This window comes from Cavia porcellus, unplaced genomic scaffold, assembly GCF_034190915.1.
Source record: "Cavia porcellus strain 051 isolate PalLab524CR breed Dunkin Hartley unplaced genomic scaffold, mCavPor4.1 scaffold_36, whole genome shotgun sequence".
In the NCBI taxonomy this organism is placed as follows: Eukaryota; Metazoa; Chordata; class Mammalia; order Rodentia; family Caviidae; genus Cavia; species Cavia porcellus.
The window spans coordinates 48,537-73,054 of record NW_026947519.1 but is presented as its reverse complement, the minus strand read 5'-3'; the positions used below and the strand labels follow the sequence as shown (position 1 = coordinate 73,054).

At 36.8% G+C, this 24,518-nt stretch overlaps 1 protein-coding gene across 1 annotated transcript; it reads left to right on the top strand.

The window, feature by feature from the left end:
• Window positions 1-2,552: 2,552 nt before the first annotated feature.
• On the top strand, window positions 2,553-22,063 carry LOC134474720 (uncharacterized). Its single transcript, XM_063243240.1, has 10 exons — window positions 2,553-4,863; window positions 5,812-6,024; window positions 6,537-6,705; window positions 16,764-17,023; window positions 17,214-17,347; window positions 17,462-17,789; window positions 19,619-19,754; window positions 20,121-20,368; window positions 21,019-21,152; window positions 21,671-22,063. Exons 1-10 carry the CDS (start codon window positions 2,781-2,783, stop codon window positions 21,941-21,943), a joined length of 3,978 nt encoding a protein of 1,325 aa, XP_063099310.1. The 5' UTR covers window positions 2,553-2,780; the 3' UTR covers window positions 21,944-22,063.
• Window positions 22,064-24,518: the final 2,455 nt, after the last annotated feature.

Sequence of the window (24,518 nt, the reverse complement as noted above, 5' to 3'; positions counted from 1 at the left end):
GGCCCCAGGCTGAACCTCCACCAGTAAACCTTTCAACAATGACTTTATCTACTATAAGCAAACTACCTCAGATCCAGACTGAACCTCCAGCAGAAAGCATAAGGGCACTTCAGTTACCTGACCTGATTATATCACGATGGCTTCCTTCTGCATTTCCATCAGGACATAAATGGCCAGAGCCTCTTTTTGGTACAAACACAGCACTGTGGCCCCAGTCAGCAGGAATTCTATGGACAAAAACTTCACACAGGATCATATCATTGCATTCTCTGTTGGGATCCCCAGCAGCATATGAAAGGCCAGGCCTTGTATCTCATACAGTTGTACCACTTTGGCCTCAGGCTGAATCTCCAGGAGGAGGTCTTTGGCCAAATTCCATCTCCAGTGAAGTTGTACCTCTGTGGTCAGTGGCTACTATTAATCTCCTTCCTATGTGGTCACTGGAGGTATCTGATAAGATGACATCACTAAGGCCTTCCTCTAACAATGTTTTGGCACAGCTTTTGCCTGATACTAGCATACCACATTGGTTCCTAGCAGAATCTACAGAAGAAAATCTGTGGGTCACCTCTACGTCTAATATAATTACATCAGTGTGGCCCCAAGTTGATTCCTCTGTCACTAGTGTGAGGCTACTGCATGCATCTAAAATGTTTTTGTCACCATGGCTCCAGATTAAATCTGCCACAGAAAATTTAGGGCCAATTCCTCTGTTAGAGCCAAGCAAACTTTCATGGTCCCACTCTGAACTGCTGGTAGGAAATCTGTGTACATCACTAGTTTGTGATTCAAAAATATCACCAGGGTCTCCATCAGGATTTCTGACAAAATTTTGGCCAGAACATGTGTTTGGTCCAGTGATAAGCTTCTGGCCCCTGACAGCATCTCCAGCTAAGAATCGATGGGCACAGACTCTACCTACTGAAATTACTGAATCTGAAGTTCAAGCAGTGCATTCACAGGTGCATTCTGACACAGTCACACTATTACGATCACTGAGTCAGTCTCTACCAGTTAGAGGATGGGAACTGAAACACTCCAAAACAGTGTCCCCAAAATGGGACCAGAAAAAGTATAAAGAAGGACATCTGTGGCCCCAGTCTGTCTCTGATACAGTCATACCAATGTGGGCCCAGACTACAAGTTCACCAACAAACATACGGACTCCTCCCATATCCCAATCAATAGTATCACGTTGGTACAAGGCTGATGTTTTACCGTTAATTTCATGGCCCCTCACCATATTTGATCACATGACTTCACCATGGATACACACAAAATGTCAGCCAGCAACACCATGGGCCCCCTCTGAATCTTTAGCAGTTATCCCATTACATCATCATATTACAGCAACACCATGGGCCCCCTCTGAATCTTTAGCGGTTATCCCAAGAACACTGATCATATCTGATCTGATTATGCCACTGTGGGCCAAATTTAATCACCCAGCTTTAATCCCCAGAGCAGAGCCTATGGCTAGTAAACTCTCACCATTAAGGAAACTGACTGAGTTTCTAAGGGAAAAATCCGGGATCCAGGCTGATTCTGGTTTGCTCATACCTGGGGACCAGTTTCAATCAGTGAGTCCTTGGACACAGGTACTATTTGGTGCAGCCACATTGCAGAGGCAAGCCAGTTTACCTGCTGTGTATCTGTGGACAACGTATGAAAGTGACATCTATACAGATTGCACCACTACTCTATTCCCACAAGGAAGATACCCAACAAAAAATAAAGCAGTAAACACATGGGCAACATCTGAAGCTGATATGATAACTCAAATCCAAGATAAACCTCCAAAAGAGAATGTCTGGCTAGAGGTTAATTCTGAATCTGTGGTACCATGGAACCGGGGTGATGCTTTAGAAGTAAAGTTGGAGTCACAGCCAGAGGCTGATAAAGTTATACAGAAAGCAGTAATTCCTGAGATACAGGGTATATCTAAATCGGTCAAATGTTGGACACAGTATGAATACCCAACTATCAATAATTTGATAAAACCAGTAACTGATGTGGTGAGAGGAATAGTACAGACAATGCCTCCAGTAATATATCCAAGAAATCCCTGGAAAGCATTTCTATTTGATAAAATCACATCAAGGACAAAACCCAAAACTACATTCATCAGTACATGTAGACAAGGTCAAAAAGTAGCTGGAAACCTCAGGGTATTTCCTGAATGCCCAACAAGTCTCCAGGGACAGCCTGAAACTCTACCCTTAACTCCTTGGACACAGGCTAAGTCTGACAGTGTCATACTAAGAACCCTGGAGGAAGATCCATGGAGAGATTCTGTAACTGTAATCCACACATTGTATCCAAGGTACATACCTACAACCCTGGATTCTTTCTCACAAAAGGAAAATCTAGCAACATCAGGGTATAAACCTCAAGTTACACAGATGTGTCGCTGGAAGACAGCTAAAGCATCACAACTCATACCCATGACACAGGCTGAATCTTTTCCAGCAAGTTCTTGGGCAGAGACTAAAACATCCATAGTCAGAAAACAGGTTGAATGCCCAGAGGAATATCCCTGGAAAGAATCACAAGGTTCAACAGTGATATCCTGGCCCAAGGCTGAATCTCCAATAGAGGGTCTTGGGAAAGAAGCTTTAGCTTCAGAAGTAAAGCTGTGGAACCCCATTGAATTGCCAGCAGTCAACTGGATAGATCCTATAACACAGCTTATATATCACACAGGAAACACCTGGACAAAGTCTTCATCTAACCCTACTATATTACAGAATTGTTCTGAATCTTCAGCAATCATTTCCCGGATGTACACTGTGTCTGACACTTTTACAGCATTTACTAAAAATGAATTGACAATTTTATCTGATGAAATCACACTGTGGGCCCAAGCCATGTTTGCTTCAGACAAGCCTTGGAAGAAAGCCCAATATGGCATAGGAATGCCTGTGACTCAGGCTGCATCTATATCTAAAGTTTCCTCTATGCAACCTGTGTCTGATGCAGACATACCACAGAGCCCAACTGAGTTTCTGGCCAAAGTTGGGAGGATACACTCTATATCTGATACCTTGATACAATGGATGCATTTTGGATCTCCAGGAAGCAAGATTTGGACTGAAATTACAGCTTCCACAGTTACACAGTGGAGACAAGCTAAATTTCCTATTTTCAGGTTTTGGGAACCAACTGTTACTCCTACAACCACCATGTGGAAACCAAGTGCATCTCCAGCCATTAACTTTGGTTCAAGGGCTTCAGCTGCCACAGTCTCCCCTTTGACACACTATGCGTCTCCAGAAATCCAGCCTTTGTCAGGACATTTAGCTTCCACTCCTAGGAACTGGAAACAGACTGACTTTTTGCGTATGAATGTTTACACACAAACTGAAACTGATGTAGCCATATTTTCTGAAATGTCTGTAAAACCTTTGATTCCACTTGGTTCTAAAGTTAATGTATTCATTCTGTCTGAACAAACTCAAACTTACACAACCCAAGGCTTGAATGAGATGGAAAATCAAGATTATATTCTGAGGGCACATAAATTTGAAGATGCTAATGCAGGGACTTTGTCTAAAGTTGGAGCACTTGTATCTGAGGCTTTGCCTGCAAGTCAATCAGCTAGAGTCTGGCCTGAAATTGACCCTCATAATAGCAGAGGTTGGTTTGAAATTGAAACAGAAAATATCCAACCATGGGCTCAAACAGATTTTCAAAACTATATCTCATTTAGGACCAGACAAATAGAACTAGGGGTCCAACATACGCTTGCTTCATTCACCTCATTGACCCAATCAGAAGTTGGTATGTTTGATCTGTGGACATCTAAAGTAGACATAACAAGGTCCCAGACCACTGCAGGGATTGAGAATTTACTGAGACCACTGATCCAAACTGAATCTGAGTCAATCAATGCCTGGATCCAGCCAACGGATAATATAATCCGACCACATACCCAAACTGATTATGAAGCAACCAGGCTCTGTACTCAGGACACATCTGATAAAGTCACAATGTCATCCCAGGTTGAAATTCAGGAACCAAAGCGCTTGATCCTACCTGACAGTTATAATGTCAGAGTTTTGTTTCAGACTCAAAAGAATACAATACAAGAAGGCCAACTTGAAGAACAAATGGTTACTCTCTTCATGGAGGCAGAAGGGCAATCTCTTGAAAGTAATATGATTGAAACTCCTTCCCAAGATAAGTGTGATATAACCCAAGTTGAGGACTACTCTGGAACAAATTCAATCAAAGGTTTGACCTCTTCTGAAAGTGATGAAATACTACTTTTGACCCAGACAGAAGGCCAAGTGATGAAAACCTGGGCAGAGGATGATTTGGTCAGAAATTTAGCCTTCACTGAACATACGACAAATAGTCATTGGTCCCTCACTGAATCTCAAGTGACACATTCGTTGGCCGGGACTAAAGTTGTTCTAACCGATCCTTGGCTTCAGTACAAAGCTGGGATGATCAGCCATTTGGCCCAGTCTGAAGCATCAGAAAGTATTCACTTGACCCAGCCTGGAGCCGAAAGAGAATACTGGCTCCAGTCTCAAATAGATTCAGTCGGATCCTGGAACCAGCCTGAAAGTAAACCAATTCTAAGCTGGACCCCAACTGGAAAAGAAATAATAAAAGGGTCGAACTGGGAGGAGGTTGAGGTTGAGGGAGTGACACCTTGGCTTCAGACTCAAGACAGTTCTACAGTTCGGATTCAGCCTGACTCCAAAACAGTGAGTCCTGAAATGCAGAGTAAACTTGGTGTAACCCAGACACAGGAAAGTGATGCTGCAAATCATCCTGATACTCAAGCAATCAAACCCTGGCAGAAACATGAATTTAGTAAGGCCAGCCCTTGGTTCCACATTCAAATGAGTACAGGTAAGCCAGTTTTATTCAGATTCTCAACTTTGGAATTCCTTCAATTACCCTGAAGTTGGCCAAATCCATGCCTAGATTCAGCCTAACTCCCAAGCAATCAGACCAAGCCTAAAACTAATATGGCCTCGAACTTTCACAGTCAGATCTTGGTCTGATGTTATAGTTCAAGTAGCCATACCACAGAATTCACTAATCAAAAGAACACCCATGGAAGGTATTCAGTCTGAAAACCAACTAGAGAGATCCTGAACCCAATGTGAAGGTGGCATATTAGCATGAAGTGCTATCCATAAACCTAAAACTGTTAGAATTTGCATTCAGTCTGAAATAGTAATACCTGGCCCCTACAAAAACTGGTACAATAGCTTCAGTTACTTCTCCTAAATTAGAAGCAAATGGAGAAACCCTACTAATGAGCAATTTTGGCATCTTGCCAGTGCTAATTTGTATGCTTTACACAAGTAGAGCCACTTTCTCTCTGAATTGTTATTCTATAGCTTTGCTAACTCTACTTACCATGACATGAGATAGACGATGTAGATTTAAAAAAATTGTCTCTAGCCCAGCGAGCTCTTAAACATTCCATTTCTTACCCCTTTGAATGTCTAGATGTAGAAGTTGATCACCAGATCTTGGGGAAAAATTGAAATTTACCAAGACAAATGAGGCCTTGATGGCTTATCTGCTTCACTAAGTACACTTTCTTGCTGTCCTTTCTTATTTCCTGTTCTCTCCCATCTCCATACATATCATCCTATTCCTAGGTGCCCTTCCTTTCTTGTACACACTTTTCATTATAGATTTTCCTTTCTTGTGCTACATTGGAACCTCTCCCAAACCCATGACCCCTTCTCCACTTCTTGAGCATTCAAATTCTGATAAGTCTGCTGCAGGAAGTACCTTCCTTCAAATTTACTGAAGAGCCCATTCTCTCTTCCAACATTTTAGTACTGCAAGGCTCTCCAGCCACAGTAACATTAAAAGGACCCATGACTGGATCTCAGTTTGAACCCGAATCTCAGTATCAGCCTGGACAACAGACTCCCAACCATTCAGAACTCAAGATTTCTCTGGCTCAGTGTCACCTAGGTTTACTGTGGCAAGAGAATCTTCAGGCTCTCTGGCTTGTCAAAACACCTGTTATCACTCATGCTGCCACAGGTAGGTTTATTATTTTCATGTGTCTGAACTGATTACCCTGGATTACAGGTTCTTTTTGGAGGCAAATCTTAATTTCTGAATAAGGAAGATGTCATGTTTTCAGAAATGTAAGTCTAAAACTTGGGTCATAGTTTTATACAAGAATAGATTATAATTAATGGCATAGTACTTGTGAGATGAAAAGACACAAAACTGATTTTGTTTAGTCAGAGTGTATGTAGGAACTAAGTTTTTTCAGTGTAATTCCATCCAGAATTCAACACTTACTTCTTTAGAAGTGTCTTGTTATTTAGCTTGAGGAAATAAAAAGGCTTCATGTTATCAGTCAGGGAAAGTATGTAGAGAATTCGTTTCTCTACCTAAGGTTGTGAGAAGTTAGTTGCACATTTCCAAGCATACTGCTAAATTTCAAGGTGCTAGATTTTTAGATATTTTCCTAAAATGTGAAGGTCAAAGTAGAAAAGTTAGGGTGGTAGCAGAAACATTATCCTGCCTTTTGGTTCCTTTTTCAGAGTGTGGATTACGCCCAGGCTTTGTTCCTCGCTGTCCCAACTGCTGGAAGGCAGAAGTGGGTGAATTTCCCTGGATGGTTTCAATACAATTGTCTTTCTCCCATTTCTGTGCTGGCTCTATTCTGAATGAACACTGGATCCTTACCTCCGCTAGATGTGCCAATTTTGTGTAAGTATGAGTATATCATATCAAGATTAAGATATCATTAGAGACTGATGAAATGCATGACATTATTTATGGTTAGCTTTTGCTGAACAAAGAAAATGCATTTCCTTGTAGAAATTAGATTGGTTGTTGTTCCATATCTCTTATATTTCCTTATCTCATAGGAAAGTGTATCTCAAGCACCAGATAACAAAATTTTCTAGAATTTTGTCTAGAAGTCTACCATTTTCTGTTTTATTCAGTTCCTCTCATGTAGGTCCAAATTAGTATTTATCCATTTCTTGGGGAATAATCTCAATTTTCTAATCAGTACAATAGTAAAATAATCTCCTAGCTCATAAATTTTACCCTAAATTATGATGGAAATATGCTGAGTTGAAATCATCAGATACTCTTTGACTCATGGTATGTCTTTCATGTAATTTTACACTTCTTTTAGTTAATTGATAGTAAAGTAGGATAAAAATAACATGGATTTAGTAGGAACTATACATTTTGGGTGTTGATCACTAGAGTGAGATAAAATTTTAGAATTTCATGAGATATTGAATCATGTCAGTTGGGTGTAGATCCAACAGCCTTGAAGAAAATATCTATGCACCTATATTCTCTCTACATTGCACTTTGTGGGTGAGATTGTTGTTAAACTATGGTGCTCTGTAGAATAAGTGTTTTAAGTGTATTTTCAAACTATGACATTTTCAACTTCTGATAAATTGTCAGGATATAAACCCATCAAGATTAGCAAGGCTTCTGTCTTAGAATTTTTGCTTCATTTCTTACAGTGCAAGGTTGCTTGTATCTTTTTATTTTTTATTTCATTTCATTTTATTTCATTTCATTTTATTTATTTCATTTTATTTTAGGGAATAAATTCAAATCAAACAAAACAGATTGAAGCTAATCAGTATAGAAAAATTAATGTGATACAGGACTTTGAAACAAAAGAGGAAATGAACTCTATTTTCCTTGAAATTAGCTATCCATAGCATCAAACATAATAAAATTGAAACAAAACAGAACAAAACCAATCAAGACAAAATAACGAAAACATTACAGGACTTCAAATCAAGATAATAGGAAATCAACAAAGGCTACCATTATGCAATCCTTTACCTTCAAAATAGCTCACCATATCATCAGACACAAGAAAATCAAATGCAGAAGACAAAATAATGCCGACCCTAACAAAACTATTAAAAACAACATAGAAATTCAAAACAAGAAATTAACAATGGTTAACACCTTCCTTCTTTTAAATGTTTCTTCCCCTATCAATTTCATAATATCTGTTGTGCATTTTGCATCCCACCAAATCAAGTTTTCACAGTAGGAGACAACACAATATTTACCCATATGAGTCTTAACTATTTCACCCATGATTGTGATTTGGAATATTTAACTCAAACCAATTCTTTATTTGATGATTTGCACCAAGAACTCTGCCATGATTCTGATTGGTTTTCCTTTATATGTGATCTGTTTCTTCTCTTTCACAATATGTATGTGCTGTTCTTGTGTTCAATTTCTTGGATCTTATTTATTGTATGTCTGAGTATAGATTTACTTTGATATATCTAGCTGGAATTCTATATACTTCATTCATTTTATGTCACATCTTTTGCATGCTTGGAAAATTATATGCTATTATTTCTTTAAATAGTTTATGTAATTTGTGTTGACTCCTGTTCCTTCAATGACATCTATCACTCTTAAATTATTTTTCAAGTCATCTTGCAACCATCGATTTGTTATTTCCTGAGTCCTCGTTATTTCAATTATATTGTTTTACTTTATTTTCTGTACCAGAGTTCAAACTCATGACTTTGTTTTTGCCAGGCAGGTGCTTGTGACACTGAACTAAATCCAAGTCTGCCTCATTATTTTTAAGTTTAAATTTTTATTTTAAAGAGAATAAAACAAAACAGAAAAGAACAGAACAAGTGAAATGAGAACAAAACAATGCAAGCAGCATAGCACTTCACAACAAGACAAAGTACATCAACTGTAGCTACCATAATGTCTCTTGTTTTCTTCAAAATAAGTGAGTATCCTTTCACACACAATAACAGCAAACATAAGAAAATAGTGTGAAACTATTCAAAAGAATGAAAGGAATTCAAAAACAGGTAACAGGAAATGAACAATGGTTACTGTAATATCTCATTTTCCTCGAAATATTTGTCTATACCATCACACATAATAAAATCAAACACAAGATAGAACCAATCAAAACAGAATGGAAGCATGAAAAGACTTCAAAGCTGATAGGAAGTCAGCAGTAGCTACTACAATGTCATACTTTCTTCAGAATAGCTGTTCATACCCTTACATATAATAAAATCAAACAAACAGAATAAAAACAAGATTTTAAAGGAATAGAATAGGAAGACCAGATTATCATAATATATCCCATTACATTCAAAATAACTTCCCCTATCATCATACAGTAAAACCTGACAAAACAAGACAGAACAAATCAAACCTAACAAAACTGTGAAAACAATACGAGAATTAAAATCAGGACATTAGCAAATTAACAATAACTAATACCTTTCCCTCCCAGATGTTTCCTCCCCTATGACACGTACAATAACTTTTTTGCTTTTGGATCCCATTATCTCCTTCTGTTCCTTATCCTACAGTTCATGCAAATGACTTTGAATAGTTTCACCTTTAAACATGATTTCCAGTTGGTCCATTTACATATGGAAGCCTTGAGAATATTCTGCTTTATAGCTAGGTACCTTCCCACTGCATCAAAATACTATATCTTTCTTATCCATTCTGTGGTTGATAGGAAAATTGTTCTTGCTTTTTTTCTGCTCTCCTATCATTTGGCATAATTGTTTTCTCTCTTTGATTTTCAGTCTATGATTTTCCTGTCTAGTTAAATGTGTTTTTTTTTTATATACAGTACATTGATGGGTCTTGTTTCTTGATCAATTATCCCTGTGTTTCTTTTTATTGCTGACATGAAGCCATCTACATTAATGGTTACAATCAGCATATACTGGTTTGTCTCTGCCATGCTATCCTCCTGTCGTTAGCCTTCCGCTTTTCCCTTAATTCAATTGCCTGTCTTTTTTGGAAATCTTCCTATGCTGCTCTTTTGGGAACCATCTTTATTTGTCTCTAGAATATCCTTTAACTTTATCATGGAAGTATCATTTTTATATGAATTTTTAAATAGTTTTGTAGGGTAGATGAATCTGGATTGGAAATTGTTTTTTTTTTTAGAATTTGAAACACTTCACTCTATACTCTTCTTGAGTTTGCGGTTTGCATTGATAAGTCAGCTATGAGTCTGAATGGTTTTCCTTTAAAGATGATGTTTCTTTTCTTTAACAACCTTTAATATTCCCTTCTTTTGCTGAATTTCTGGAATCCTGATTATTATATGTCTGAGTGTAATTTTACTTTGGTTATGGATAGTTGGAGTCCTATATGCCTCATTAATCTGCATGCCAGATCCATTTTCCATGTTTGGAAAGTTTTCTACTATTATTTCTGTAAACTTTTAATTTCATATGTGTTGACCTCTACTTCTTCACCAATACTTGTCACTTTAAATTTATGCCTTTTTGTGTCAGCTTGTAGCCATTGGGTTATTTTCTGATTCCATGTTGTTTTTAAGAGACCTTTCCTTTCATGATCATTAGTTGCAATCCTACCTTCAAGGTGTCAAAGCCTATCTTCAGTCTTTTTCAAGCACATTTGCCAGACTTTGATTGATTTTTAAAAATTTCCTGGATCTGTCTTTGAATCTGTTTCCTGAATTGTAATTTCTTTTTATATTCATTCTAGATTTCCATTAATTTCCTATGCTCCTTTTTTGTCTATGTCTTTTTTGGACCTGCTGAACAATTCTTTCAGTATGTTTTTAATTTCTTCTTTTATGTGACAAATTATTTTTCACTTCACTACATTTACAATGTCATGAGGCTGTTTCTTGACTTTATTGGACATTTTAGGTATGTGACTTCCATTTTTCTTCCATGACTATATCTCCCAGACTTGTTCTGTTTGTGCTAAAGATCTGAGATTGTCTTTTGATGCTTTATCTTGTAATTTTCTTAGGTTCTTCCAAACAAGTTTATGTGGGGCCCCAGGCACTTTCCCATATTGGGTGCTCCTCCATGGTGAAAGGGGATGGAACAATACTTGGCTTTATCTAATCACAGATTTACAGGGAGGTAGCAAGGCATAAATAGGCTTCTTCAGACCTGTGAACCTACACTGGGACATCCTTGATGATCAGCGTCCATGGAGGCGGGGCTCTTTATCTCAGCCAGTGTGGCTACCCTGGTCCTCTTGTGATACTGGCAGACACACAGTCAGTTTATTTGTCTGATTCTGCTATATGGTGATGGCTACCTGAAGGAACCAAGGGCGTCCAATGGTGGCCTACACATGCACAAGTCTTACTTGGCTAAAGCGTTCCTGTTCCTCCTGACCACCTGCAGGAAGGAGACTTCTGATGGTAGCTCCCTGCAGGAAGAGGCAAGTCTACTGTCTCTCTCTCACTGTGCTGGCCACCACAGGAAAGGACATTCTGGTAGCAGTATGTCCACAGCAAGCAGAGGGAGATCTGTCTGGTTCCCTCTGCTAGTGTTGTGGGCCCATTGGAAAGGGCCTTCTTAGGTGGCACCTGTCAGGCAGAGGCAGAGCTGCTGGCTCTATCTGACTGTGCTGTGCAACCATAAGAAAGGCCCTTCTGGTGGTGGTACCCAGAAGGATCTGGATCTTAGTCTGTGCTCTATACCCAGAAGAAAAGGAATTCTGGTGGTGGTGCCCATTAGCCTGAGGTGGATCTGTCTTGCTCTCTCTGCCCATGCTGTGCAACCATAGGAAAGGGTTTCTGATGACAGTGTCTGGCAGTTAGAAGTGGGTCTTCTGGCTTTATATGCTCACTCTGTGTGTCCACACAATAGAGCCTTCTGATGGCAGCACCTGGAAGGCAGAGATGGATCTACTCAGAGGTCTGTCTCTTAAAATTCATTTTGCTCATCTATGTAGTGCTATCCACATGATGAAATCTCTCATAATCTAATATTACTTATTTGTAATTTTTTTTACTTTATAGAAGAGTAAAACAAAATTTCATTAAAATAGGAAAATAAAATGGTTAATATATTGTACACTGTCATCTGTAAAATAGTTATTAAGGATATAGTTATCAAAATTGTACCCTTACACCGCTTTGTTTTGTTTTGTGTTTTTCTCTTTTTCCTTTTAAATAAAATTAAAAAAAAGTTTCCCCAACTTATATTAGTCTAAAACTTCCTTTTAAGCGAACTCAGAGACATTGCTAGTATAAATGACTTGTATATTTACCCCTTTCCATTCCTTTTTCCCTCTTTCCTCATCCTTATTGCTTCATGGCAGTACTTCTAGGTGAGATAAATTGTTTGCCTCACACCAGCACTGGGCTGGAATGCAGACAAGAGGGGCCAGTAGCTAATCTGAGCTTCAGATCAGTGGACATCAGTTTGGCCATTTGTTTTTGAAAGCGAGATGAAGTGCAGCAAGCACATCGCTTTTGAGCTAAAAGCCATTCCCACATTTCTTCCATATTGATAAGTGATAATATGTACTACTGGGTCTGGGTTCCCAGGACATAGGGTTCTTTACAATGGTTGTCATTCAGACACGTGTTCTTATTGCAGTTCTTTTCAAGGTTGAGGGAAAATTTCTTATGTTCATGTTCTTTGAATCCTTAATGGAAAAACTAACCATATATCACATATTCAGTAACTGCAGTTAAAATAGATAGAGCAGTAGTATTTGCAATTCCAGAGTAGTAGATGCTGTTTAAAGAATTAAATCTCCAGCAAGACAAGCCTCATTTACACGCTTTATCTTGTTAAATCCTTGGTTTCTTCTCAAAGAACTTGTATCATCAATGAAGTCCTCATGAACCAGGTTTAACATGTGGATCACTTTTACCGTTAAGGCTATGGAGTGCTAGATGACTTGTGCACCAAGGAGTTATTATGATGAATGTTACATTCTTGCACCACTTGCACCACAATAATTGTTGAAATGCTTTTCCATTGAAGAAGGGCTCAGACACTTCCTTCATTTGTGTTGCAGATATGAACAATTCCTTCTTAAAGTCTTCAGGCCTGTCAAGTGTCTCTTACTCATTTTAAAAGAATCAGTGTATTCCACAGCTCTCTGCATTTTACTACAATAGCACACCCCTGGAGTCATTTGCTCAGACTGTGATAGACAATACACATTAAAAGGCAGTTATTATGCTCTTCACAAGATTATGCATGCAAGCATTGGCTGCATTGGCACATAGCCCAGGGATGCGCCACACTTGTGGAGCTGGACCCCGGGTACCATGGCCCATGCTGTGTGCCAACAGCATCTGGGAGCAGGCATGCATCCATGCCACTGACACATCCACCAGCTTGCCACCATAGAACAAGTCTGAAAGAGGCCTTGAGTGGTGTGTCTACATCTAGCCCATCTAGCCTTTCTTTTCTTTTTCAGTTCCTCACACAAGGAACACAATGTGATGTTTACACATATGAGTCTGGTTTATTCACTTGTAACTATGGTCTCAAGTTTTCTCCATTTACCTTACAGAAGCCTTGAGTTTATGCTTATTTTTGGCCAAGTAAAACTCCCATTATAAAAAAAATACTGCTTTTAAAAATCCACACTTCAGTTGATAGACATTTACGTTGTTTCCAACATTTACCTTCTGCAAATTGTGCTGATACAAACATGGCTACATGCATGCTTCTGTGATATGATGCTTGTAATATTCTGTGAAAATTTGCAGAAAGTGACTAGTTGGGTCAAAGGGAATTTGAAGTCCTAGTTTTCAAGGAATCTCCACACTGATTTTCACAGTGATCACATCATTCCACACAGCCATCAAAAATGGAGAAGGGCTCTTTCTTTCCCAATCTCCCCAGCACTGGTTACTGGGTTAATTTCCTTATGATGGTCATTCTTTCTGTGGTGATTTTCTAATGTGCATGTGTCAAAGGACTCATGATGTTGAACATTTTTTTCATTCGTTCATTTATCATTCATTTTCTTTATCCTAGAATTAAGTATTTATATCAGATGCCCGTGTTTTCACTGGATCTTTGAATCTGTGAAATTTGGTGATGGATATATATATATAAGTCTGAGGGGCAACTGGATAAAATATTTTACCACTCTGGGGTTCATTTTGCTCTGTTGGTGAATTCTTTTGTATGTAAAATGTTTTTGAGAAGGTAAGAGCCCAGTTTTTGATTCCTTACAGTATTTCCAGTGCAGTCTAGGTTTGGTTCATGAACTCTCTCTGACACCTGTGTCTTCGGGATTTCAACCTGTGCTCACTTCTAGAAAATTTATTGTTTGTTTATTAATATTTAGATCTTTGAGCCACTTTAACTTTAGTTTCATGCAGGGTGACAGACATGGGCCTCATTTTTATCTTACTTAGGTGGAAAGCCAGGTTTTCCAGGACCACTTATTTAGAGTGTATCATTCCTACAGTTACTATGTTTCACTCTTTGTCATTAAGGGTGCTAAGTGCATTTTTAGCTGTATCAATATAGTGTAATTTGTTCCTGTGATCCTCAGGACTGTGTTTAATTTAGTTTTTTACTGGTGCCATTCTGATATTAACAATTAGCTTTGCGTGAAGTACTAGGTTGCTGAAACAGTCATGCTTTGACCTCTTTTGTTATATTGTTATGTCCTGTTTTATCTCAATCTCCCCCTTATTGTTTTAAAAAAATTATTTAGTCATTTCTTATGTTTGTCTTAATTAAAGAAAAAATTTAAAAAATTAGGATATATAAATAGTAACTCTTTATGATTTCCTATTAAATTGTTTTGAAGTCCTGTTGTACTCCCATGATCTTGTTTTGACTGATTAGACTCTGTTCCATTCTATATGATAGTATCAAGTTTGAAGACATAGGCAACTACTTTGAAGGCAATAAGATTCACTAAGATACCCATTCTGGTTTGACTATTGTCTTCTTTGGAAGTCCTGTAATGTTTACAATGCCTAAGTTTTATTTGTCTTGTTCTCTACTGTTTTGTCCAACTTTATAATATCTAATGAGATAGACAATTCTTTTTAAGGAAACAAGGGACAACTTTGATAGCCATTGTTGATAACCTTGTACTCTGTTCTACACCATGTGCTATGTCTATCCTTGGTATTGACTGACAGCTTTGTTTTGCCATATTTGACTGTATTCTCCCCCCCACCAAAAAAGTAATAAGCACTAAGGAGTAATAAAATCCAAAATGTGTAAATTTTGTTGTAAAAAAGAGAGGAAAAAAAAAAAAAGAAAAAGAGCTCTAACGGATATAACAGCAAGTGTGTTTAGGGGTGTTAAATAGCTGACTATATCAATGTTTTTGGATCATTGAACACAGCTGTTTGCAGTCTCCCTGTTTGAATGTCCACCTTGTATTCTTTGATACTGTGATTTGAGCAACTATTTTCAAGATGATAATTAATATGTAATCTACTAACAGGTGATTTCTTACTGTTATATTTTTTTTGTAGTTCTGTATTACGTGTACCCTTACACCGCTTTGTTTTGTTTTGTGTTTTTCTCTTTTTCCTCTTAAAAAAAAAGTATGAGAAATTTACACTCAGACGCCTGGCAATACAACAGTGGGGCATCAGTGATTGCCTGCCAAGCCTAAGGTCCTGAGTTGGATTATTGGCTACCCCAAAAAGTTATTTTTAACTCAGGCATCGTGATGCCTCCTACCTTATCTTTGTTGCTCAGGACTATCTTTGTTCTTCTAGGCCTCTTGAATTTTCAAAATACTTTCTATTGTTCAATAAGGTATACTAATGGCATTTTGTTTGGTATTGGGGTTTGAACTCATAACCTTGCACTTTCCAGTAGGTAATTATGTCTCTGAAATGCCCAGCCCTTTTATTGGTATTATTGAGATTCTGTTATTTTTTGAGAATAGCCTTTTTTCACTATTTATGCAATTCTTATCCATGAGAAAGTGACATCTTTCCCTTTTCTGCTATAATCTTTGATCAATATTTCAAAACATAATTTTCAGTATATATCTCTTCACTTCCATTGTTAGATTGATGCCTAAATATCTCATGTTTTGATGTTATGATTAATGATATGACTTCCCTACTTCATTTCTTGGAGCATTACTTTTTTATGTACAACAATACTACTGGCTTTTGAGTGTTGCTTGTGTATCTATTATGAATCAATATGAAATAGCTAACTAAATTGACAAAAACCAAAAGCTTTCAACTTTAAAATCAGCAAAGAGTCAAAGATGTTTACTATCACCATCATGTGCTGGAAACTTTAGCCAGAGCCATTAGACAAGAGAGAAATAAAAAGAAAAAGGTTGGAAAAGAAATTATTATTATTGCAGATGATTTGATATTCTGTATACAACACCCCAAAAACACCATATAAAAGACTTCCAGATTTAATAACCAAATTCAGTTGTGTAGCTGAATTTCTTCGTTTCAAAGGTGTGGTCAACACATTAGTTTACACAAGTGAAATATTTTTCAGAATGAGGGGATGGGTGTCCAAAACATCACTTTTTAGCAGCATGCTTCATTTTTAAGTTTTAATGTGTATTAGCTTCAATTATTGAACATCATAACTGTTAGAGAGTGCAATAGTTATGTGTTTTACATTCAATTATTAAACAATAAATATTAGAGTGTGGAGTAATTAAGTTCTAACACATTTGTGGCTGGAGAAACAACTCAGAAGTTTATGTGTCCCAGGTAAGTGCTCCACAACTCAAGTGCCTTAGTTGGATTCATGTCAGAATTAGCAACAAAGGTTTGATTGCATTGCAACATTAACAATTCAAGCCATTTCAAAATGTTTTCCCCTAATGGAATTAATAATCCCTTACTATAACTAATAGTGTGATTTGTTTCTAATATATTTGATGGCAATACATAGATTAGGTAATAAGAGTAAGTCCACATATTATGAAGCCAATTCATGTGACATCTGAGCTTCTTTTCCAAATTGCAATGGGGAGATAGTAAACCAATTGATATCTTTTTCTTCCAGAAAAAGTTCAGAGACACTGTCCATGGTGCAAGTGGGGCTTATTGACCTCCAGGGACCAGCTCAAACTCATATTGTGGGCATTCACCGTGCCATGCCCTATATAGGTCCCTCAGGGCCCCTAGGACCCGGCCTGATCTTTCTGAAGGAGCCACTACATCTCCAACCCCTCGTGCTTCCTATTTGTCTGGAGGATAACATGGAGCAAGAGAAAAATAAGCCACTATATGATTGCTGGCTATCTAGCTGGTCCCTTCTGAGGGGTAAGTATTAACGAAGGAAGTGGAGTAGAATGAAATGTTTTGCTGGTAATCAGAATGGTGTTCTCTTGAGAGAATACTCCTTTATTATCTCTCTCAAGCCATATTAGTCACAAAAATTTAGGCTAAATTTAACACAAAACAAAATAGAAAAAAAAAATGAAACAAGCCATTCTTCTCTCTTGTTAACCAGGAAGACCTGGAATTCTGCAAAAAAGACACCTAAGTATTCTGCAAACCAGCACTTGTGAAGAATATTGGCCCACAGCAAGTGAATTTACTTTCTGTGTGGAAGCCAAGAAAGCTACTGGGGAAGATGATTGTAAGGTAACAAATTCAGGGCCTATGAAATGGATGGGGTAAAAGCAATACTATTGAACACTTAAATTACTTTCAGAATTCCCCATGTTATCAAATGAACTTCTTCCCTATTTCTTACAGGGTGACGTAGGGGCACCTCTAGTGTGCCGTCTACCACGAAAGAACACTTGGGTGCAGGTGGGAATATTGAGTCACTTTGATGAACATTGCATAAAGCCCTATGTCTTCATCCAAGTGAGCCCTTTCATTTTCTGGCTTCGTGGAGTAACACGGCCCAGCCTTGCACCCTGGTCTCAGCAAGCAGCCATGACGCCCTCTGTTTCTGCCTCCCCTTCAGTCACTACTTCTATAAATGCCTCAGTTTTTACTGGCAATTCAGCTTCTGTTCAATCACACTTCATCCCTCTACTACAGCCTCAGAGAAGATCACAAGACAATGGCAGTAAAGGTATGAAAAGGGAATGAAGAGGATGGTGGAAGTAGGAAAGCAGAATGGAGTTGGAGGGAAAGCAAACTTCATGAATAGTATGAGTTTGTATGTGTTAAAAATGTTAAATAAAAATACTAAGGACTTATGCAGTAGTGTGTATTATGTCACTGTCATAAATCCCTGGATAATGGTGACACTAATTATTTTAAAAAACTCTTGAGACCCTAAAAGGTGAAAATGTCTATCACATTCTTAGAAGTAAAGTAAAACAACCTAATGATGAGCTTTTATGTGTTATTTTGAGTTGCTTCTTTGCCAAGTAACCTTGTGCAACTAGTAAATATATTATAAATATGTTGGCAAGCAGGTGGTAGCTCTTTGTCAGTTCCTGTGTAATCCAACTTATATGACACTGTGTTCATCACTTTCCTTCTTCCCTTGCCTATCCTGAAGTGTCTCACAACATATTCAATTACCACTTTACATTTCTCTGCTTATCTTTACTTACTCAGGCATCCATTTCAGACCTATGTATTACATTTTTACCTAAGTAAAACCATTTATCAGCTGCCTCTCCTAGAGATGACTATCTTTCCTACCTAAATGAGGACATAAACCTTCTTTGCTCAAATCCTGAGCCACATGGAGAACTTGAAACAGGTTATCTTGAGGATCCAAGTTATGCTTTAAATTTCAGCTACATAGTGATACCTCAATTTATGGGAGCTTCTCTTTGTAACAATTTGGTTCTATAAAGCACTGGCAAAATGTTGTTTCAGTTAGAAAACTCCATGTTGAGTGATGAATAAAATCCAGGGCATCTTCATCACAAAAGCACACATGTAGCCATCATTTCTAAATTATAATATAAATTAGGGTTATTACCTGAGGTTCCACTGTATGTTTTGCTCATTTCTAATTGGAAAATGATGGGCAGTATTTTTTTTGCTTTTCTCAGTGTATATATTAACCAGCACTCCCTAAGCATGTTGACCTTTGAAGAGATCTAAAGTTTGTTTCCTATCTTGTATTTTTAATTTGAAACCAAAAACAAAAGTGTAAAAATGACATGGAATTTCAAAAATAATGGGAAAGCAACACTAATGATTACATTGCATATTGTTATCTTAAAAACAGATCCCCAGATTACAAAATTTAGGCATCAAAAATTATTAAATAAGAAATACACAAAATGTTCTATTTGATAAACTAATAGATACTAGCAATAGAATTATCCATTTTGTGTGTGTGTGTATATATATATATATATATATATATATATATATATATAAAATGATAAAAAATAAAAATAAAATAAAATTAACATACCTATATAAATTATAATCTGACAATTTATCAGTTTGGTCTGAACATGTACAGCTAACCAACATTTAAATCAGAATTTACCATTAATACTATCTACATTATGTAGATTATAAATTTAGTAAAATATTTTCTCTTGCTTACTGTATAGTTGTGCTAACTCCAAAACTTTAATTTATTTATCATTTTATGCGTAACTCTGCTCTACTTATGTAAGTAAGTGCCATAATAAATTCTAACATGCTAAGATAATAGCTATGTGAGGTATACAGTTAAAGAGAAAGCTGGACTCATTGCTAATAATTTGATTGAGGTAATATAATCTGAATAATAAAGAAAAATGTGCTTGGAATGATAATGGGGGATGTTTTCTCAGGCATGTCACAGATAAATTGACAGCCTTATGTCAAGCTAAGCCACAATTCCTGATACTAACCTGTTTAACAGATATATTAGTAACTAATAAAATGAAAATATGGGATACCAATAAGAGTTCACAAACTACACATTTATGTTTCTCTCAGCTTTGACAGATCGCATTTCTCTTCATTATGCGATGCCTTGGCAGGCAATTATAATAAGCTGTAGCAGTCAAATCTGCAGTGGTTCCATTATTAGCAGCTCTTGGATTCTCACTGCTGCCCACTGTGTCAGAAACATGTAAGCTTCTGCTTTTCTTCCTCTTATATCTTATTAACTATTACATTCAGATTACATTGGTGCAGACTTCTTCCAGTATAAAAAATTCCATATTACCTGAATCATATCTCTTGTGTCATATTATCTTAGTTTCAGGCCATCCAAAAAATTCTCTCAGCCTGATTGATTGGTACTTCCATTATTTGGTTTGTCTGTAATCCTATTATCTGTGGATGTCAATTGATCCATAGAATTCTAATTTGTCTGGAAACAAACTAGGGAACTTGTGTGGTAGAGTTAAAGGAATACCTTCAAAAGCCTCATATGATTTGGAAGTTCAAGCTTCCTAGTAAGTTTATTTAAATTAAAATTTCCCCACACATTTAGGAACCCTGAAGACACTGCTGTAATACTTGGCTTTAAGCATCCTGGGGAATCTCTGAAAGTTGCTAAGGTGTCTAATATTCTACTGCATGAGAGATTCCGGTTGGTGAGTGAGGCAGCAAAAAATGACCTGGCATTGTTGCTCCTGCAAAATCCCCAGACATCCATTCAAACATTAGCACCTTTGGGTCACATGAAGAATCTAAACAACTCAGAATGTTGGCTGTCTGGACCACAAATTCTTAAGCCAGGTTAGTTATTTCATGTATTTTTAGGGGAGTAATTCTAAACCAACAGAGGATTGAAGTTTTGGTATTAGCATTTAAAGAAAGATTGTAATTGTAAATATCTATTTTACTAAATACAAAACTATTATGATTTTTATCCAAAACAAAAACCTGCATTTTTCCATAAAATGATTGTATTGATAATTACTCCATAGGGTTTTAGTTGTCAAAATGTAATAGGAAAATATATCTATATATTACAACCACTTAAATAAAATGAAGAAATGACTTGGGGCTCAATTCCTTGATAGTTTTGAAAAGGAGGAAAGAATAAATTTGGTTTTATTTTGTATTTTACCTTATGAGGAAAATGAAGATTGATTTGAGTTTGAATTTGGAATTTTACAAATCACAATGTACTTCTAAATTTTGAAGAAGTTGTAATATTGACAATAAGTATGTTTTGTTTGAAAAGGACTTTGAATAACTTCAAGGGGAATGGAATAATTTGTGTGATAAGCTGCTAATGATATTACAAGCAAAACACAGCCTTTTAGCATAATAAAATAGCGATACCGTCTTATGTAATAAACCAGGACATAGTGTTATCTCAATGTTTGCTTCTTCAATATAATCAATATCTGAAGATATTTATGTTTCATCTGTTACATCAGGACAGACAGATGGAAATCCAGAAAAATTACAGATTCAGGTGATGACAGCATCAACTTGTGCCTATCTATACCCGGACATAGATGGTTCCATTGTTTGCTACATTTCTAAGGCCAAAGGTGCTGATGCAAATACGGTGAGCCTCACAGGAATTTTTAGACTTCTCCTTCAAAACGTTGGACATTTATCTTTGTCAGTATCTAAAGAGGTAGATAAATTAACCTTAAATAATAATATACATTCAATGAAGAAATGCCTTGACCTCTGAAATTATATACTTTTTCAATCACACATTAAAATAGAGGCATATGCTGTTAATTTTGACACATGTGATTAATGTTACTTTTCGTTTTTGACCCTATATGGTGGAGTAGATTTAGCATTTGTAATGCAAGTTAGGCGTTTCATATAATTCACTTATTTTAATATGCTGGTCTTCATGTGGATTGATAAATCTAATCTTATCTATTCCAACAGTAGTATAATCCACAAAGATTTTCTTGTAATGGTACATTCTAGAATATTTTGAGTAGTAAGAATGATTTTATGCACCAGCCTTAAATCTGCTCCTTTACTGAGTATTCATTGTAATCTATAAAGTCCTAGATAGACTTGGGAACGTGATTTAACGTAACTCTACTTTTGCCTTTGCAGGAGTTAGTAAGTCCAGGAAGTGCTGTCATGTGTAGAGAGAAGTCTGCAAATGGCAAATGGATGCATGTAGGCTTCACCAGTGTCAAGGCTCTAGCTACAATTGTGAGTCCCCATTTCTCCTGGATTTTGTCTAGTTTGGCAAAAGCTGGCCCATCACTAAACCAGGTCATAATGCCTTGGGTTGAAAATCCCAAGTCTTCTAGTCTCCTCAAAGAGTCAAGTGCATTGCTGCTTCTTTCAATACTGATTATTGAAGCCCATATAATTCTGTAGTCCAGTAGCTACAGTTGGAAGTGCTAGTCTACTTGTCCTGAAAGATAAGAGAATGAAAATCATCACAGAACAAAGCACAACTTATGCTCTATGTTATATATTTCCTATGTTTTGTAGTCTTCAAAAATACAATTTTATTCCTTAGTGCCTGTTGTTTTCTTATTATATGCTTTATTTGAATACTCCTTGGTTGGACAAGATAGCCACAATTTAAAGAAGAGCGGTTTATTCTGGTTCATAATTTGGAGTGGTTTCCTCCCATGGCTGGCTTAGTCTTGGTCATGACTAGAGATCACAGGTTTTGTGGCAATGGAGAAAGAACTCATGACATGACAGTGAGAGGCAGGGGTCCTGAACAAGGGAACAGAAGTGAGACATTACTTCCTGGGCCACAGTGACCCAACTCTTTGCACAGTCTTTATGTCCCAACATCACATCTAGATATAAACCCATTGTGCTAATCCATTGTTGAGAATCACTCTCTTGTGGATTTCACTTTGCAAAATCCATTTAGCCCATCTGTAAGAATTGCCAAAGTTATGACAATTTCAACATTGCTAAAATGTCTAATGGCCACATATACTCTGAGATTTAAGGCAAACTTCTAGAATGAGACTTTGTAAAAAAATAAAATTGAAACTTCTGTTGTTGTGTAATGTGGTGTAAACACCCCTATACTAAATAGTGAAAATAAAATCCTAGCAAGGAATGGGACTAAAGTAAGACAGAAATCCAACAAAGAAGACCTAATGTCCTATAGATTTTTGACCAGAACTGGGGTAGTATGTGGCATGATGTGAACTTTCAAGTGTTTGACTGTCCATGAGTATATGGCACTATATTTATAGCCCTCATGGGCTCTCTCTTGGGTATTGATTGCTTGGGAATTTCATCAGATTATCTATATCCTTGACTTCTCCAACCATCTGGATTTGCCACTGTACTTCTGGCTTCACATTCCCAACTTCATACACTACCCTCTCAGGAATTGCCTGGCCTCCTAGACCTTCTGAAATCTGGGTGGAAGCATCCCAGCCTCCACAAGTCTTGTATACCACATGAGCATAAAAGCAGCACAATAAAATGATGACAGTGTTAGCTAAGCCATTTACCATTTTGCAAGGGGTAGCAGAGTACAAGAGTAGCTGGATGACTGAGCTTGGTGACATTAACTTTAGAGAATCAATTGCCATTTACTGGAAAAATCAAGGCTCAAGCATCACACACACATGATCTACTTTTCTCTCTGAATCCCTACCTTTTGAGTGCATGAGGTTGTAGAAGGACATATATAAGCCATAACACTACCTAAATTAATTAGTGCTTGTGTCTTAAATGTTTTCATTTTTAAAAAAAATCTAAAATGAGTGCATTAGCAACATAAAATATCTTCAGGATTTTAAATATTAATGCATGAAGAAAATATGATTTTTACACATACATATGTGTTTAGCTATGTGTGTACATATGCATGTAGGTATGTAGATATGATTACTTTTCAATAAAGGAGAAATTTTTTTTTTATTTTAAACAAAGCAGAAATGTTGTTCACCATGATGATACATAAATTATCCAGACTCAAAAAAATCACGTTACATATTTTCACTAATATGTGAAACTTGAGGCTTAGGCTTAGGTTTAAGGTTAGTGTTAGGATTAGTGAGATTTGAAACCAGGACCTTCACACTGATCAAAATCTTCAGACCAGTAATTACCTGAAATTAGAAACAAAATCACACAAAACTACTTACATTAAAAATGATTTTTAGATTTCTAAGTATTCTAATGTGTCATTTTAACAATATTCACCCTTATTCATATGTATGCACATAAAATTTGGCTAAAGTACAGAGATACTTGTACCAAAGGACGCTTACTACTTTCACAGCATAAAACTTGGACAAGTAAAGAGCAGTAATGAATGTCAGAAAAACTACATATGAAAAAGAAAAAGTGTTTTGTTTTGCCTTCCAGGAGAAAAAGATTACTGATAGGTCTCGTGGAAGACTCAATAATCATTAATCGAACTTTAGTGTCATAACATTTAACACCAACCAAATATAAAAACATGTTTCTACATTAAATTGTTTCAATAAGGTTAAGATGAAATCTCCTTGAAAGGAATAATTCAATAAATCCTATGGCAATCCAATAGGAAATTTATAAAATGAGCAGTATTTGCCATCTCTGTCATAGTTAGATGTTGTGAACTGTCCTGGCTTCAGAGCTTGGCACATGCTTGCAGTTGCAGCCACATTTCTGCTACCTCTGCCTCCTCTTTCCTTTAGATGTATCAGTTCATCTTCAGAAGCTCTAGTATCAGAAAGTTCCCACATATTGAAAAATCCTGTACTACATTGATAGTGTGTGACTCATTTTTGGATGATTCTTGTGTTTGGGTCTTGGCTTAAGCAAGTCAGTTAATGAAATATTCTTCCTTCAGGCTCGTGGTCCAGACCACATGTTTGAAAATGTATTCACTACCATTATTTAGTAATGTAATAAAAAATTAAAAATTTTCAATTTTTCTTAGATTTAGATTTTTCCATGGAAGTTATTTTGAATTAATTGAAAT

What these genes read in the sequence shown, in the direction of transcription:
- LOC134474720 (XM_063243240.1), top strand. Translation starts at nt 2,781, where the DNA reads ATGTACACTGTGTCTGACACTTTTACAGCATTTACTAAAAATGAATTG. An exon ending in ACCACAAATTCTTAAGCCAG is followed by an intron (nt 20,369 to 21,018) that starts GTTAGTTATTTC and finishes CTGTTACATCAG; the next exon opens with GACAGACAGATGGAAATCCA. An exon ending in AAGGTGCTGATGCAAATACG is followed by an intron (nt 21,153 to 21,670) that starts GTGAGCCTCACA and finishes TTGCCTTTGCAG; the next exon opens with GAGTTAGTAAGTCCAGGAAG.